At 32.5% G+C, this 13,179-nt stretch overlaps 2 protein-coding genes across 2 annotated transcripts in view; one reads left to right on the forward strand and one right to left on the reverse strand.

Annotated features, from left to right (window-relative positions):
* Window positions 1-13,179, reverse strand: part of LOC137001163 (uncharacterized) — a 299,895-nt gene that overhangs the window by 146,580 nt on the left and 140,136 nt on the right. The gene's annotated exons all lie outside the window — the stretch shown is intronic.
* On the forward strand, window positions 3,711-8,598 carry LOC137001038 (uncharacterized). The gene is made up of 2 exons (XM_067358948.1): window positions 3,711-5,108; window positions 5,489-8,598. The coding sequence occupies exon 2, from the start codon at window positions 6,613-6,615 to the stop codon at window positions 7,546-7,548; it is 936 nt and encodes a 311-aa protein (XP_067215049.1). The 5' UTR covers window positions 3,711-5,108; window positions 5,489-6,612; the 3' UTR covers window positions 7,549-8,598.

A 13,179-nucleotide genomic window follows, 5' to 3' on the forward strand; every position in this document is an offset into this window, starting at 1 on the left:
CAGGTTGCGTCGCAAGCGCTTCCCGGAGAATTAGATACCTGTTATCAGGTGGTTATAAAGTTACATTAGGTATGAATGAGCATTTTTACCGGTGGGTCGTTAGAGAGCGAGTGGCGCGTTGTTTAATACTGTTTCGACTCGCGAAGATGAACGAGACCTTCCTTGTCGAGTCTGATTCGATCGCGGGAACGCGGCGTGTGTTTCGCCTCCGTCTACCGCGGAAGCCTTTCCCGCTCCGCAAAGACCTGGTAGACGTGACGGCGAAGTTTGAGGGGGAGTTGCCCCCAAGTTTTCTCAGGGGGTTTTTTCGGTTCGGCGTGCCGGTAGCGCATGATAAAGTGCATGGAGAAACAAGGAGACGCGGAGAGGTAGGTGTTTATTGTTCCACAAATAATTTTAAACGATTCGCATGAACGACCATGCTTTTCCTCCCCGCTTTTATAGTGTTTACGTCGGAATTTTGTTTAACTATTGTATGCGGCCCTCTCCATAAAGATTCTAATTTCTTAGAGCATCCGCGGCGCAGTGTTTCATCGTATAGCAATACCTTGTCGCCTGCTCTAAACGTGCTTACATTAGCCTTTTTGTCGTAGCATTCTTTTGACTTTGCTTTCTCCTCTTGCATGTTCGCTTTCGCTACCTGGTGTGCTGCACGCAATCTTTCTTTGAACTCGGATACGTAGTCATTATACGTATACATTAATTTCGGAGGACATGTCAGGGCCGTAGGGAGCGTAACCTGGTGTCCGTACAACAGTTCAAATGGCGTATAACCTGTCGCTGTATGTGGTGTAGTATTGTATGTGAACATCGCGTAGGGCAGCCATTCGTCCCAATCGGTCTGATCTCCGTTTATGTAGTGTCGCAAGTACTCTGCTAGTGTCCTGTGCGATCTTTCGAGCGCGCCGTTACTTTCCGGGTGGTACGCGCTTGTACGAATCTTCTCAATTTTTAATAGTTTGCAAGTGCTCTTAAACACTTTGCTCATAAAATTTGTTCCCTGGTCGGTGAGAATTTTATCAGGCACTCCGTATTCCAAAATTATTTTTGTAACGAATGCCTTCGCTACTGTACCAGCTTCCTGATTTTCGATGGGCATTGCCTTGCTCAGTTTCGTGAAATGATCTTGGAATGTTAATACGTATTTGTTTCCGGTTAGAGTTACGGTTAACGGTCCTACTATATCTAGTGCGCATTTTTTGAATGGCCTATCCGGAGTATCGGTAATAATCATTGGCGCTTTACTTCGCCGTTTTAATTTATTCTTTTGGCAATGCTCGCATTTGGCAATGTATCGTTCTACGTCTTTTGTTAACCCTTTCCAATTGTGAGTTAAACGGATTCGATTTATGGTGCGTTGCACGCCTTGATGCCCGCCTATCGGTGCATCATGATACTTATATAATATTTGCTGTTTCTCTTCCTCCGTGTATTTTTTTATCTCTTTTTCGCTATCTCTTTCTTCTTCCTCTTCGTTACTCTCTTTCTCTTTGTCGATTATATGTATATCGTGAGCGACGTTGCGACTTAGTGCGTCAGCATTTATATTGTATTTTCCGGCTTTGTGTACGATTTCATAGTCGTATTCTTCCAATTTCAGTCTCCATCTAATTAGACGAGATCCTGGATCGGTCACGTTGAACAACCAAATTAGCGGTTTATGGTCGGTGACAATTTTAAATTTGGTCCCGTATAGGTACGGTCGAAAATGTTTGACCGCCCACACAATCGCAAGCAATTCTTTTTCCGTCGTGTTATAATTTTGTTCTGCACGAGAAAGAATTCTGCTAGCATAAGCTATTGGTCGGTCTTGTCCTATCACTCCTTGTGACAAGATACCTCCTATCGCGAAATCCGATGCGTCGGTAGTCAGTATAAATTCATCGTTGAAATTTGGATACTGCAAGACGGGAGCGGTAATTAGTTTCTCTTTTAGATTGTCAAAAGCTCCTTGCTGCTCTTGTGTCCACTCAAATTTTACTTCTTTTTTAATCAATTTCGTGAGTGGTTTGACTATTTTCGAAAAATTTTCGATAAACCGTCTATAATAGCCCGCCAGTCCTATGAATGATTGCACATCCTTGACTCGTTTTGGCGTAGGGAAATTCTTTACTGCCTGGATCTTTCCAGGGTCAGGCATAATTCCGTGTTCGGTAATTATGTGTTCTAAATATGCCACTTCTTTTCTAAGAAATTCACACTTGTCCGGCTGTAATTTCAGATTATTGTCGCGTATTTTTTGTAATACTTCTAATAGTCGCCGGTTGTGGTCTTCTAAACTAGCGCCGTATATCACGATGTCGTCTAAATAGACCAGACACCGTATTCCTTGTATGCCCGCCAGAATAGTATTCAATAATCTTTGAAACGTTGCCGGGGTATTCTTTAGCCCGAACGGCATCCGATTAAATTCATAATGCCCGTAAGGCGTTGAAAAAGCCGTTTTTTGCTTATCTCTGTCTGCCATGGGTATTTGATGATAACCCGATGGCAGATCTAACGTTGTAAAATATTTCGAATTCCCTAATTGGTCCAAAATATCTGTTATATTTGGCAGTGGAAAAGAGTCTCTGACTGTTAAGTCGTTTAATTTTCGGAAATCGACCACGACTCGCATTTTAAGTTTTCCCGAAGCGTCTATTTTCTTTGGTACCACCAAAAGTGGTGCGTTCCATTGACTCGAGCTTGGACGTACGATATCGTTTCTTAACATTTCCTGTACCTGTCTATTTACTTCGGCCTTATGCTTCTCCGGTAATCTATACGGTCGCGTATTCGCGGGTGCCGTACCGGCTCGAGTTACGATCTCGTGTTGCAGTGCCTAGGTGCAGGTCAGGGGTTCTCCGTCCAAATGGAATATGTCATTGTATTCTTCGCAGATTGCCAATATTGCTTTTTCTTTTTCGCAATTCATGTGCTCGGTCCTTATTGACTTCTTTATTTTTCCAATGTGCGATAAAGGTACTGTATCCTCCTCCTCGCATTTTCCGGTGGTTAAGATTTGTTCCACCTTATTTTCTATAGGCTCAATATCGACGTGTGGGGCTTGTATTTCGATCTCTTCGTCGGTGGTGTTTATTACGTTTACGGGACAGCTATAGTCACTGGCGTTTACTAAACAACCGCCGATGATCACCCCTGGTCATGTCTCCAACACGTGCACGACTCCTAGAGCGTTTTCGCTTGTCGTGGCTTGCACGACTGTTTTACTTCGTGCTGCCAATGTTATTTTTTTATAAGGAAACAGCTGAATGTAGTTTCTCTTATGGTTAATCGTTTAATGGGGTACTCCCAATGCGTCACATGCCGTTTCAAAAAATCTGCGCCCAGAATTCCTTCATGTGTTATGGGGAAATCATCTCCCACATGTATCTTGTGTCTTATGCGCTTGTTGCGCATGGGTATATTGCCTTCAATTATCCCCAAAGTTTCCGTTTTTCTTCCGGTGGCGCCGATTAATGTAATTTTTTCGTCATAGATTAGCGTTTCTCTCTTCAGATGCTTTAACTTTATTAATGTTAATGTAGCGCCGGTATCCACCAGCATGGTAGATATTTCTCCTTTTGCTTCTTTAACAGAGATTTTAATCAGATCCAAAGCCGTGTTTGTTTGCGCTATTTTATCGGTATGTGCGACTTGTAGAGTTTTCGCTGGTCGAGCTGTTCTCTTGGCAGTGACCTCGCTCTCGTTGTCGCTATCGTCGCCCTTGCCCTTATCACTTTTAGTGTATTTAATGGCTCTTGGACGTACATTGTCGTTTGAGTTGGCCCCTTTTTCGGGTCGGCCGTTTAGCAGCCAACACTCGTCGCGCAAGTGTCCTGTCTTTTTGCAATGCTTGCAATATTTTTCTAGAGCGTTTACTCTTTGTCCGTCCGCCTTGGGTAAGTTAAATCAGTTAGCGAAGCGACTTGTGCGGCATTCGCGTCCGTGGTGGCCCCATTTACCACATTTTGCACATTGCAGTGGTTTTTCTTGCGTGGTACCTACCGCTTTGTAATTAGGCTTATTCATTACGTTTGGGCCTTTCATTTTTTCTTCTGAGGTAGCCACTGCTATCGCCTCTTGCAGATTGCTGTAGTTCCGCGATCGGACTATTATTTTTATGTCCTCCTGCAATCCTAATTGAAAATTTTGCAGGGCCTGGCCTTGTATTGTTCCCTTAATCGTGTTCTTTTCGGCCACGGTGTGTCCCTTGCCTTCAATCGTTGACTCATATGCTTGAGCACCCTCCCCCTGCTTTTGCTTGAGTGTGTTAAACTCTAACTGCAGGTGAGCAATGCTTTTACGGGTCGTATAGCATGCCTCGAGTTCTTGCTTCAGTTCTGCGAACGTTTGTATGTTTCGCGTCTGAAAATCGAGCATGACCTTTCCCTTTAGTTTAGTGCACAATATGGCCTTGAGTAACTGTGACTCTTCTGTAGGATTTATGCTTTCCATTGCATATGTGCTTGCGCTTAAAAATTCTTGGATTTTGCTGCGAGGTACCGTCAATTTCCGGTATTATACTCCGCGCCTCTTTTAAGGGGGTTATTGTGGTACAATGCGCATCAAAAATACAGTGCCGCGAGCTGTGCGCGCCTAGTTCCCATTGCGAACTTCTCACTCTTCTTCCGAAGCTTAGTTTTTGTAACTGACTGTCTGTGCAAAAGCGCTAGTGTTTCGTCTGTGTATACACACACTATCAATTGCGTAAGAAAATAGTGATCCGGCAACAACGCACTTTTAGTTGTTCAATGTCGAAATGACAGGAAGAGTTCGGATGAAGAATGGCAGATTAGCCAAGTTGAAAGTAATCGAAAAAAGAAAAAAAGCTGCAGCTGCTATGTTAGCAGCAAGAAGAAAGAAAAAAGAGGAGAGTGAAAGTAAAAGTTATGTTTGTGAGGAAAATCGCATAGTTAACCTCCAAGAATTAGGAAAAAATTTAAAATGTTGCAAATGCCAAGAAGTTCTAAGTTTGGAGAAAATAACTGATGAAACACGAGAAGGGCTTCACTCCATATTAAAAATAGACTGCTCAAAATGTGAAACAAAAAATGCAGTTTTTACAGGAAAAAAAATTCAATCCAATGGTCACACTTTTTCAGACGTTAATCTTACAGCAGTTCTTGGTAAGTTTTTTTTCTTTTTTTTTATAAAATAAAGTAATTCAATTATTACTTATTTTTAAAATAACTTAAATTAAAAAAAAAACTTTAAAGAATCAATAAATTATACATTAAAGTTACAGCAATAGTCGTATCTGATTTGATTTTTATAAGAAATATTTTTTTATAAAATGAATAAAATACTTTACGATTAAGACATGAAAATATATAATGTGTAAAAAGTAATTTCATGACTAAAAATGTGAAATCTCTACTTTCTGATGGATAATATTGAAACTTCTAGTACATGAAATATATTTATTATTATTTTAAAAAGGTTACTAAGTATGCTAAAGCAAAATTTATCAATTTTCTACAATAATGTTTTCTTTAATTGATTATAGGTTCTGTATATTCTGGTATTGGTTGTACTAGTTTGAACAAAATTTTTGCCTGTTTGGACATGCCAGTAATTACAATGAATTTGTACAAGCGGTATGAACGAGAGGTGGGATCAGCAATTGAGAAAGCTGCAATTGAAAGCGCAAGAAAGCGGTGACAGAAGAAAGGCAGCTAGTAATACAAAATTTAAGAGCTTTGCAAAAATTTGTAAGATTATATTTGATTTTATCTTCAACAGCTTACTTTTTTATTTATTCAAATAGAGTTACAGTTGCACATGATATGTTATGGACTGATTAACGTTGCAAAGTCAGATAATTTACTTTTAGTAAGGTAACATCAATTTTTTATCTTTTGTAATGAAGATAATAAATAACAAATGCAGTTTAATTAACTTTTAAAACGATTAATATTCTTACTGTGTATTAATAATGAAAATTTATTGTAAGTCATATATGTAAATTTAAAAAATTAAGAGTGAATAAGAAAGAAGTGGTGATACCTTACATAAATGTAATTTTACTCAAGATACAAAAGTTTTATTATATTTTTAATATTTTTTTATATATTTTTAGATTGCTTTTTTTAAAATTATTAATAATTAAAAAATTATACACAATTTTTTAACATCATTTTTTCTTCCAATATCATAATTTTTAATTGTATATTCATAATTAATTGTACATATTTACAAATTAAGATTCTAATCAAAGAATTATAAACACTATTATTATTATTATAATTATTATTATTACTCTTATTATTATTATTATTATTATTATTATTATTTGTAACTGAGACTTTATTTAGTATAAATAAAAATGTAATAATACTTAAAATTTTTTATATATTTATAAGTATTAGAAAGCTATTATTTAAAAAAAATATAATTTTATCTTACTTTTTTTTAAATAAATATAAATAATTTATAAGATAAATTTTGAAATTTTTTTTTCTCTTTCTCTTTCTCTCTAATAGGCCTTATGATATTGTTAATAACCTTTATCCTCAACTTCAAATCCTTGAAACTTCCGATCTCTTCAATAATTTATTGTCAAATGAACAATCGATTAATGCATTTAACGCAGCTTGTGGATCAATCATAAATATAATTGTTTCTTATGATATGGGTTGGAGTAAGCATGAGAATGGTCGCAGTTATGATAGTTTGAATGGATATGCAGCGATTATTGGATTTATGAGTAATAAAGTCTTGGACTATACTACTCGAAATCGTAAGTGCGCAAAATGTGATAGAGGACATTCGAAGGATGACCATGACTGCCGAGAAAATTTTAAAGGTAGTGCGAAGGCAATGGAAGCTGATGCAGGAGCGCACTTAGTGAACAAGAGCAAAGTTCTCCAAGACGCCATGTTGAATGTTGGAGTTTTAATCGGTGATGAAGACAGCAGCACAATTTCTGCAGTAAGAAAGGGACATGACAATGTTATTTATAAGTTAGCTGATAAAAATCACCTTATTAAACATTTTAGTAGCGAATTATATGATTTAGCGAATAGATTTAAAGAATTGAAAAAAACAGGTGTAATAAGCCATTTAAAAAAATGTTTTTGTTATACGATTTCTCAAAACAAATGGAAAACCTTTGATCTCGCCAGTGCAATAAAGAGCATCCCCGATCACGTTTACAACCAACACGAAAATTGTGGTAATTGGTGCACACGAGGTGATGATAAAAGCATATCACAAGCAATAATATTAAAAGATGAATTGTTGTATGATAGCCTTCGACAAATTTTTATTAAATACTCTAATAATGCTTCAAAATTCAGTATTGCAGCATCGAGTCAAGCAAATGAGAGCTTGAATAGCGTTATAGCCAGTAGAGCTCCGAAAGCAAAATGCTACAGCAGAACCGAGTCAGCTGATTTTAGAGTCGCTAGCGCTGTTCTATCAAAAAATGAAGGTGATAGGGGATTATTAATTGTTAAAGAAAAACTTGGTTTAATCTCTGGAAAATATACAACTACATATTGTAATAACGCTGATAAATTAAGAAAAAACAAATCAATAAAAAAAATACTAGGAAAGAAAAATTAAGAAGGCTTCAGCTAACTGCTATGAGACAAAATTTGCGCAAAAAAAAAGAAAGATTAGAGGGTATTACCTATGAGAGCAATTGCGGAATAAATTCAATAAATAAAGAACAAAACTTTGATCATAATGTCAAATGTCAAATAACTTTACAGAATGATTATAAAATAATTTATTTTGATATTGAAACTTCAGGCCTAGAAATGACTAGCGAGATTCTGCAAATTGCTGCGGTTTCAGAAAACTATAAATTTAGTGTTTATATTCTTCCTACTCAATCAATTTCGTGTAATGCTTCAAAAATTAATGGTTTATATTATGTTGCAGATGAATTATATTTCCAGAATAAAAAAGTCGATGCATTAACTTTATTCGATGCGTTATTATCATTCTCGCAGTTTTTAAACGTAGTATCTACATCATGTTTACTTGTCGCGCATAATGCTCGCTTTGACATCCCACGAATTATCCAAGCGATTACCAGAAACAAATTAAATGATAAATTTTCTGGAGTTATTGGTTTTTCTGACACTCTGCAGTTTTTTAAAAAAGAACTGCCAGATCGAAAAGGCCCGGGTTCATTTAGATTATCAACTTTAGCACATGATCTTTTGGGTACAGAGAGAAACGCTCAATTTCATGAAGCATTATTTGATGTGACTGTTTTACAGGAAATAGTAAATTTTATAGGTAAAAAAGAAAAATTATTTACTATAAAAACGATTTTTAAAGACGCAATACTGCATACTTTAAATAATAAAAAAATTAATAGCGCAATCGCAGAATGTGGCGATTTAAAAAAAATAGTGTCAAGAGATATATTGCAAAAGATTGCTATTGCAAATATCACATTAAAAAATTTAAACGAAACTTTTAAAAATGGAGGTGGAGAACAAGAAATTATAAAATTATTATCAAAAAAATGTGATGTTACTAATAAGCCAATAGTTACAAAAAATAAAAAAGTTTTAAATAAAATTATTTTATTTTTGCAAAATTTATAAAATAAGTTAAAATATTTATAATAAAATATGTTATTTATAATAAAATGTTTCAAAGAAAGATTTATATATTAAGATGATTTATTTTTAATTAAATTGTTTACGTACGTATATATTATATATATATAATATATATATTATATATATATATATAAATAAAAAAAATATAAAATAATATAAAAATCTTAAAAAAATGATTAAAATATTTAAAAAAAAAAATGTATATATCAACGGAACTCGCGGAAAATAAGTAAAACAACACAACACTTTATAAGAGAGAACACTTTAATTATAAACACTCAACAAATAGTAACCGAGAATACAATTTAAATATCAGAGCTGTCATAAACGTCCGCCCGAGCAGACAGCTACCGAAGATCTGACATATGACAGCTTGTTTACAAACTGTCATAGAGACCCTTTAAACCGTTAATCGATATCGTCTTGACAACAAATATAAGAAAAACTCTTGTTATTTACAAATGTCATATGGCTTTAACTTTATAGTGACCGATCGATATTATCGATCGGTCCGTCAGCTGTAACACACAGCATCAACGGCGAAAAGCACAGGCGTAACAATATATATATATATACATATATATATATGTGTGTGTCAAATGGTCTGTTCCGAGATACTTTCCGATATTTATTGGCACATTCCGAGACATTTGTCTTGTTCCAGGCCTGACCTGGAAGAATCCTATGTCAAATGGCTGTTTCCAGGACAGTCCTGGAAAACTAATGTATGTACATATGAGAACTGTACATCCAAATGTATATACAAAAAAAAATGTATACAAATGTTATCCAACAATGCCAAATAAAGTATAAACAGTGTATTATTGATCTTCATACATCAAAATCATCAATTTACTTATATAATTAAGAAAATCGCGTAAAATAGTGCATAATAATATAAAAGAGATAAAATTGAAAAACAATGATTTTTTTAAATACATAAATTCAAATATTCTTGTAAAACGCATTCAACATACATACGTACAAATGTTAAAAAACACGGTCAGGTAATTTCATTCCACAAAAAATATGTTATTTATAATGTTGACATCAAATAACGTAAAAAGACGTATATTTATATATAACAAAAAAGCAAGTTTTTACATCAACACCTTGATTACTTTTTAAAAAATTATACGGGACATTTAGATAAAAAATAAAAAATTACTTGAAAGTGACTTAGGATGAATGTATTCCGAGGCGAGTTGTTTAATCAAATGTCTAATATATATTATTTACGAAAATACACTTGTGTCCTGGAAACGAACGTTAGGCCATAAAATAATATTTTCACTTTTCTCAGAAATTTATCGCATTTAACGTACATACAAACATTTGGAAACGCGGTTAAGGAATATCGGTTCACGTCTTTCGCAAAGGTGTGCAATTTAATAAAAATATTGACAACAAACAACGTAAAAGACGCAACTCATATATAATAGGAATGTGTGTTTTTAAGCCAACGCTTTGATTGCTTTTTGGTAAAATTAGACGGGACATCTCAAACGAAAATCAGAAATTATTTGAAAGTGACTTAAGATAAATGTATTCCGAGGTGAGTTGTTTATTTAAGTGTCTAATATACGTTATTTACGAAAATACGCTTGTGTCCTGGAAACGAACGTTAGGCCACAAAATAATATTTTCACTTTTCTCAGAAATTTAACGCATTTAACGTACATACAAACATTTGGAAACGCGGTTAAGGAATATCGGTTCACGTCTTTCGCAAAGGTGTGCAATTTAATAAAAATATTGACAACAAATAACGTAAAAGACGCAACTCATATATAATAGGAATGTGTGTTTTTAAGCCAACGCTTTGATTGCTTTTTGGAAAATTAGACGGGACATCTCAAACGAAAATCAGAAATTATTTGAAATTGATTTAAGATAAATGTATTCCGAGGTGAGTTGTTTATTTAAGTGTCTAATATACGTTATTTACGAAAATACGCTTGTGTCCTGGAAACGAACGTTAGGCCACAAAATAATATTTTCACTTTTCTTAGAAATTTAACGCATTTAACGTACATACAAACATTTGGAAACGCGGTTAAGGAATATCGGTTCACGTCTTTCGCAAAGGTGTGCAATTTAATAAAAATATTGACAACAAATAACGTAAAAGACGCAACTCATATATAATAGGAATGTGTGTTTTTAAGCCAACGCTTTGATTGCTTTTTGGTAAAATTAGACGGGACATCTCAAACGAAAATCAGAAATTATTTGAAATTGATTTAAGATAAATGTATTCCGAGGTGAGTTGTTCATTTAAGTGTTTAATATACGTTATTTACGAAAATACGCTTGTGTCCTGGAAACGAACGTTAGGCCACAAAATGATATTTTCACTTTTCTTAGGAATATAACGCATTTAACGTGCATACAATCATTTGAGAACACGTTCGGAAAATATCAGCTTACGTTATTTCGCAAAGGTGGGTTTCATTAGAATGTTGACAACAAGTAATGCAAAAATGTATAACTTATACACTCGAAACTATTTATTAACACTTGATGTTACACTAAATTTTAACATTTCAGGGACATTGTATATTTTATTAATACTTTTTAATAAAAGATTCTGTTGGTACAATAATAATATACTATATTATATAATATTACACATATCAAACTTGTATTTTTATTAATTATTATCATACTTTTTTAAAAAGAATAGTTAAATACTATAAATATAAATTTAAACACAACTTATGTTTGTTTTTTCCTATTTGAATTTATAGTATCTGTGTGTTAAGGTATAAGTAGTTTCGAGTGTATAAGTTATACATTTTTGCGTTACTTGTTGTCAACATTCTTATGAAAAACACATCTTTGCAAAATGACATAAACCAATTTTTCCGACCGTGTTCTTAAATGCGTTAAATTCCTAAAAAAAATAAAAATATTATTTTGTAACCTAACGTTCGTTTCCAGGACACAAGCGTTTCATTTAAAAAGATGAATGACCTTCACATCTCCGTTTCTATCCAAAGTCAAACTAATATTCTTATCTTTTTTTATCCTCCAAACTCTACAACTTTTGTCTAAAGCATTTTTTTCTACAATCAAAAATAAAAAAGTATTTTGAAGGAGTAAATTAAAATGACACCCTGTACATGTAAAAAATACATACGAACAATATCTTTGTTATTTATATGTAATATAAAATTTAATGACAAGTAAGAAATAAATAAATTTATATTTAACTATGTAGTATACTTTTTCTTATTTTATTTTATTATCATAATAATACATGCAAAATACATAGAGTCTTAATTATCATAAATGTATCTTTTTCTAATAATATATATTAGTATATTAATATATATATATATATATATATATATATATATATATATATATATATATGTATATATATATAAAGTATATATTGTATTAATCATAAGTAATAATCTCAAATTTTTATATTTTATTATATTGCAGTAGATTATCTATGTTTCTAACATAATAATAATTGAACTTGTATTAGTTTTCTTTAATTTATCTCTTTCATTTCAATTATTCAGTTTTGTTTTTTAATGATTTAATTAAAATATAGTAATTAATTAAAGTAACTAATTAAAATATAATATAATATAGTATTTTATCACATGCGGATTATAAAAACTAAAATTATTATATGTCTTAAGCGTAAACACAAATATTTTTATGAAATTTCTCTCAAATCCATTAATAAACTAAATAAATTTTTTTTAATAATGAAAAAAATAAGCATTTCTATAATAGAAATAATTCTTTTACACTTTAACATTTTTATACCGATATAAAATATTGTATTTTCTCACATGTGGATTATAAAAACTAAAATTAAGATATGTTTTTAAGTGTAAACACAAATATTTTTATAAAATTTCTCTCAAAATCCATCAATAAAGTAAATAAATTTCTTTTAATAATGAATAAAAAATAAACATTTCTGTAATAAAAATAATTTTTTTGAACTTTATCATTTTTATACCGATATTCCACCTGAATATGTATCTATACTTTGGTACCGCCAATAACAAAACTGAATAATTGAAATGAAAGAGACTAACTGAAGAAGATTGATACAAGTTCAATTATTATTATGTTAGATATATAGATAATCTACTGCAATATTATAAAATATAAAAATTTGAGATTATTACTTATGATTAATAATGGAAAAAGATACGTTTATGATAATTAATTTTTTAGCATTTATCGCGTTTTGTATTGCGAATTTGATTGTGTAGCCAAGTCTTTATTGTTGCTGGTTGACGATTTTTTAAAATATTATTGCGCGTTTTAGACGTTATTTCTTTAAAAGAAGGTAAAATTGAATTGTTAATATACTTGTCGAACAGAAATAAAGCTGTTTGTATTTCTTCTTCTGTCCAACGTATTCTTCTGGTCTTTCCGTATGGAGGTGCTAAAAATAAATTATTATATATGTATAAATCTATAAATATATTGTCAGAGAAATTAAGATAAGTAATAAATTTTAATATAAAAAGAAAAATTATACAATTCTTTAATGATTTTATTGATGGTAGCTGCAATATTAAAATACTTACTGAACCGTTTTTTTTTGTTGACACACTCTTGGTCTGAATTACATTCA

The sequence above is a fragment of the Linepithema humile genome, chromosome 7 (assembly GCF_040581485.1).
Source record: "Linepithema humile isolate Giens D197 chromosome 7, Lhum_UNIL_v1.0, whole genome shotgun sequence".
Taxonomy (NCBI): Eukaryota; Metazoa; Arthropoda; class Insecta; order Hymenoptera; family Formicidae; genus Linepithema; species Linepithema humile.

What these genes read in the sequence shown, in the direction of transcription:
- LOC137001038 (XM_067358948.1), top strand. Translation starts at nt 6,613, where the DNA reads ATGGGTTGGAGTAAGCATGAGAATGGTCGCAGTTATGATAGTTTGAAT.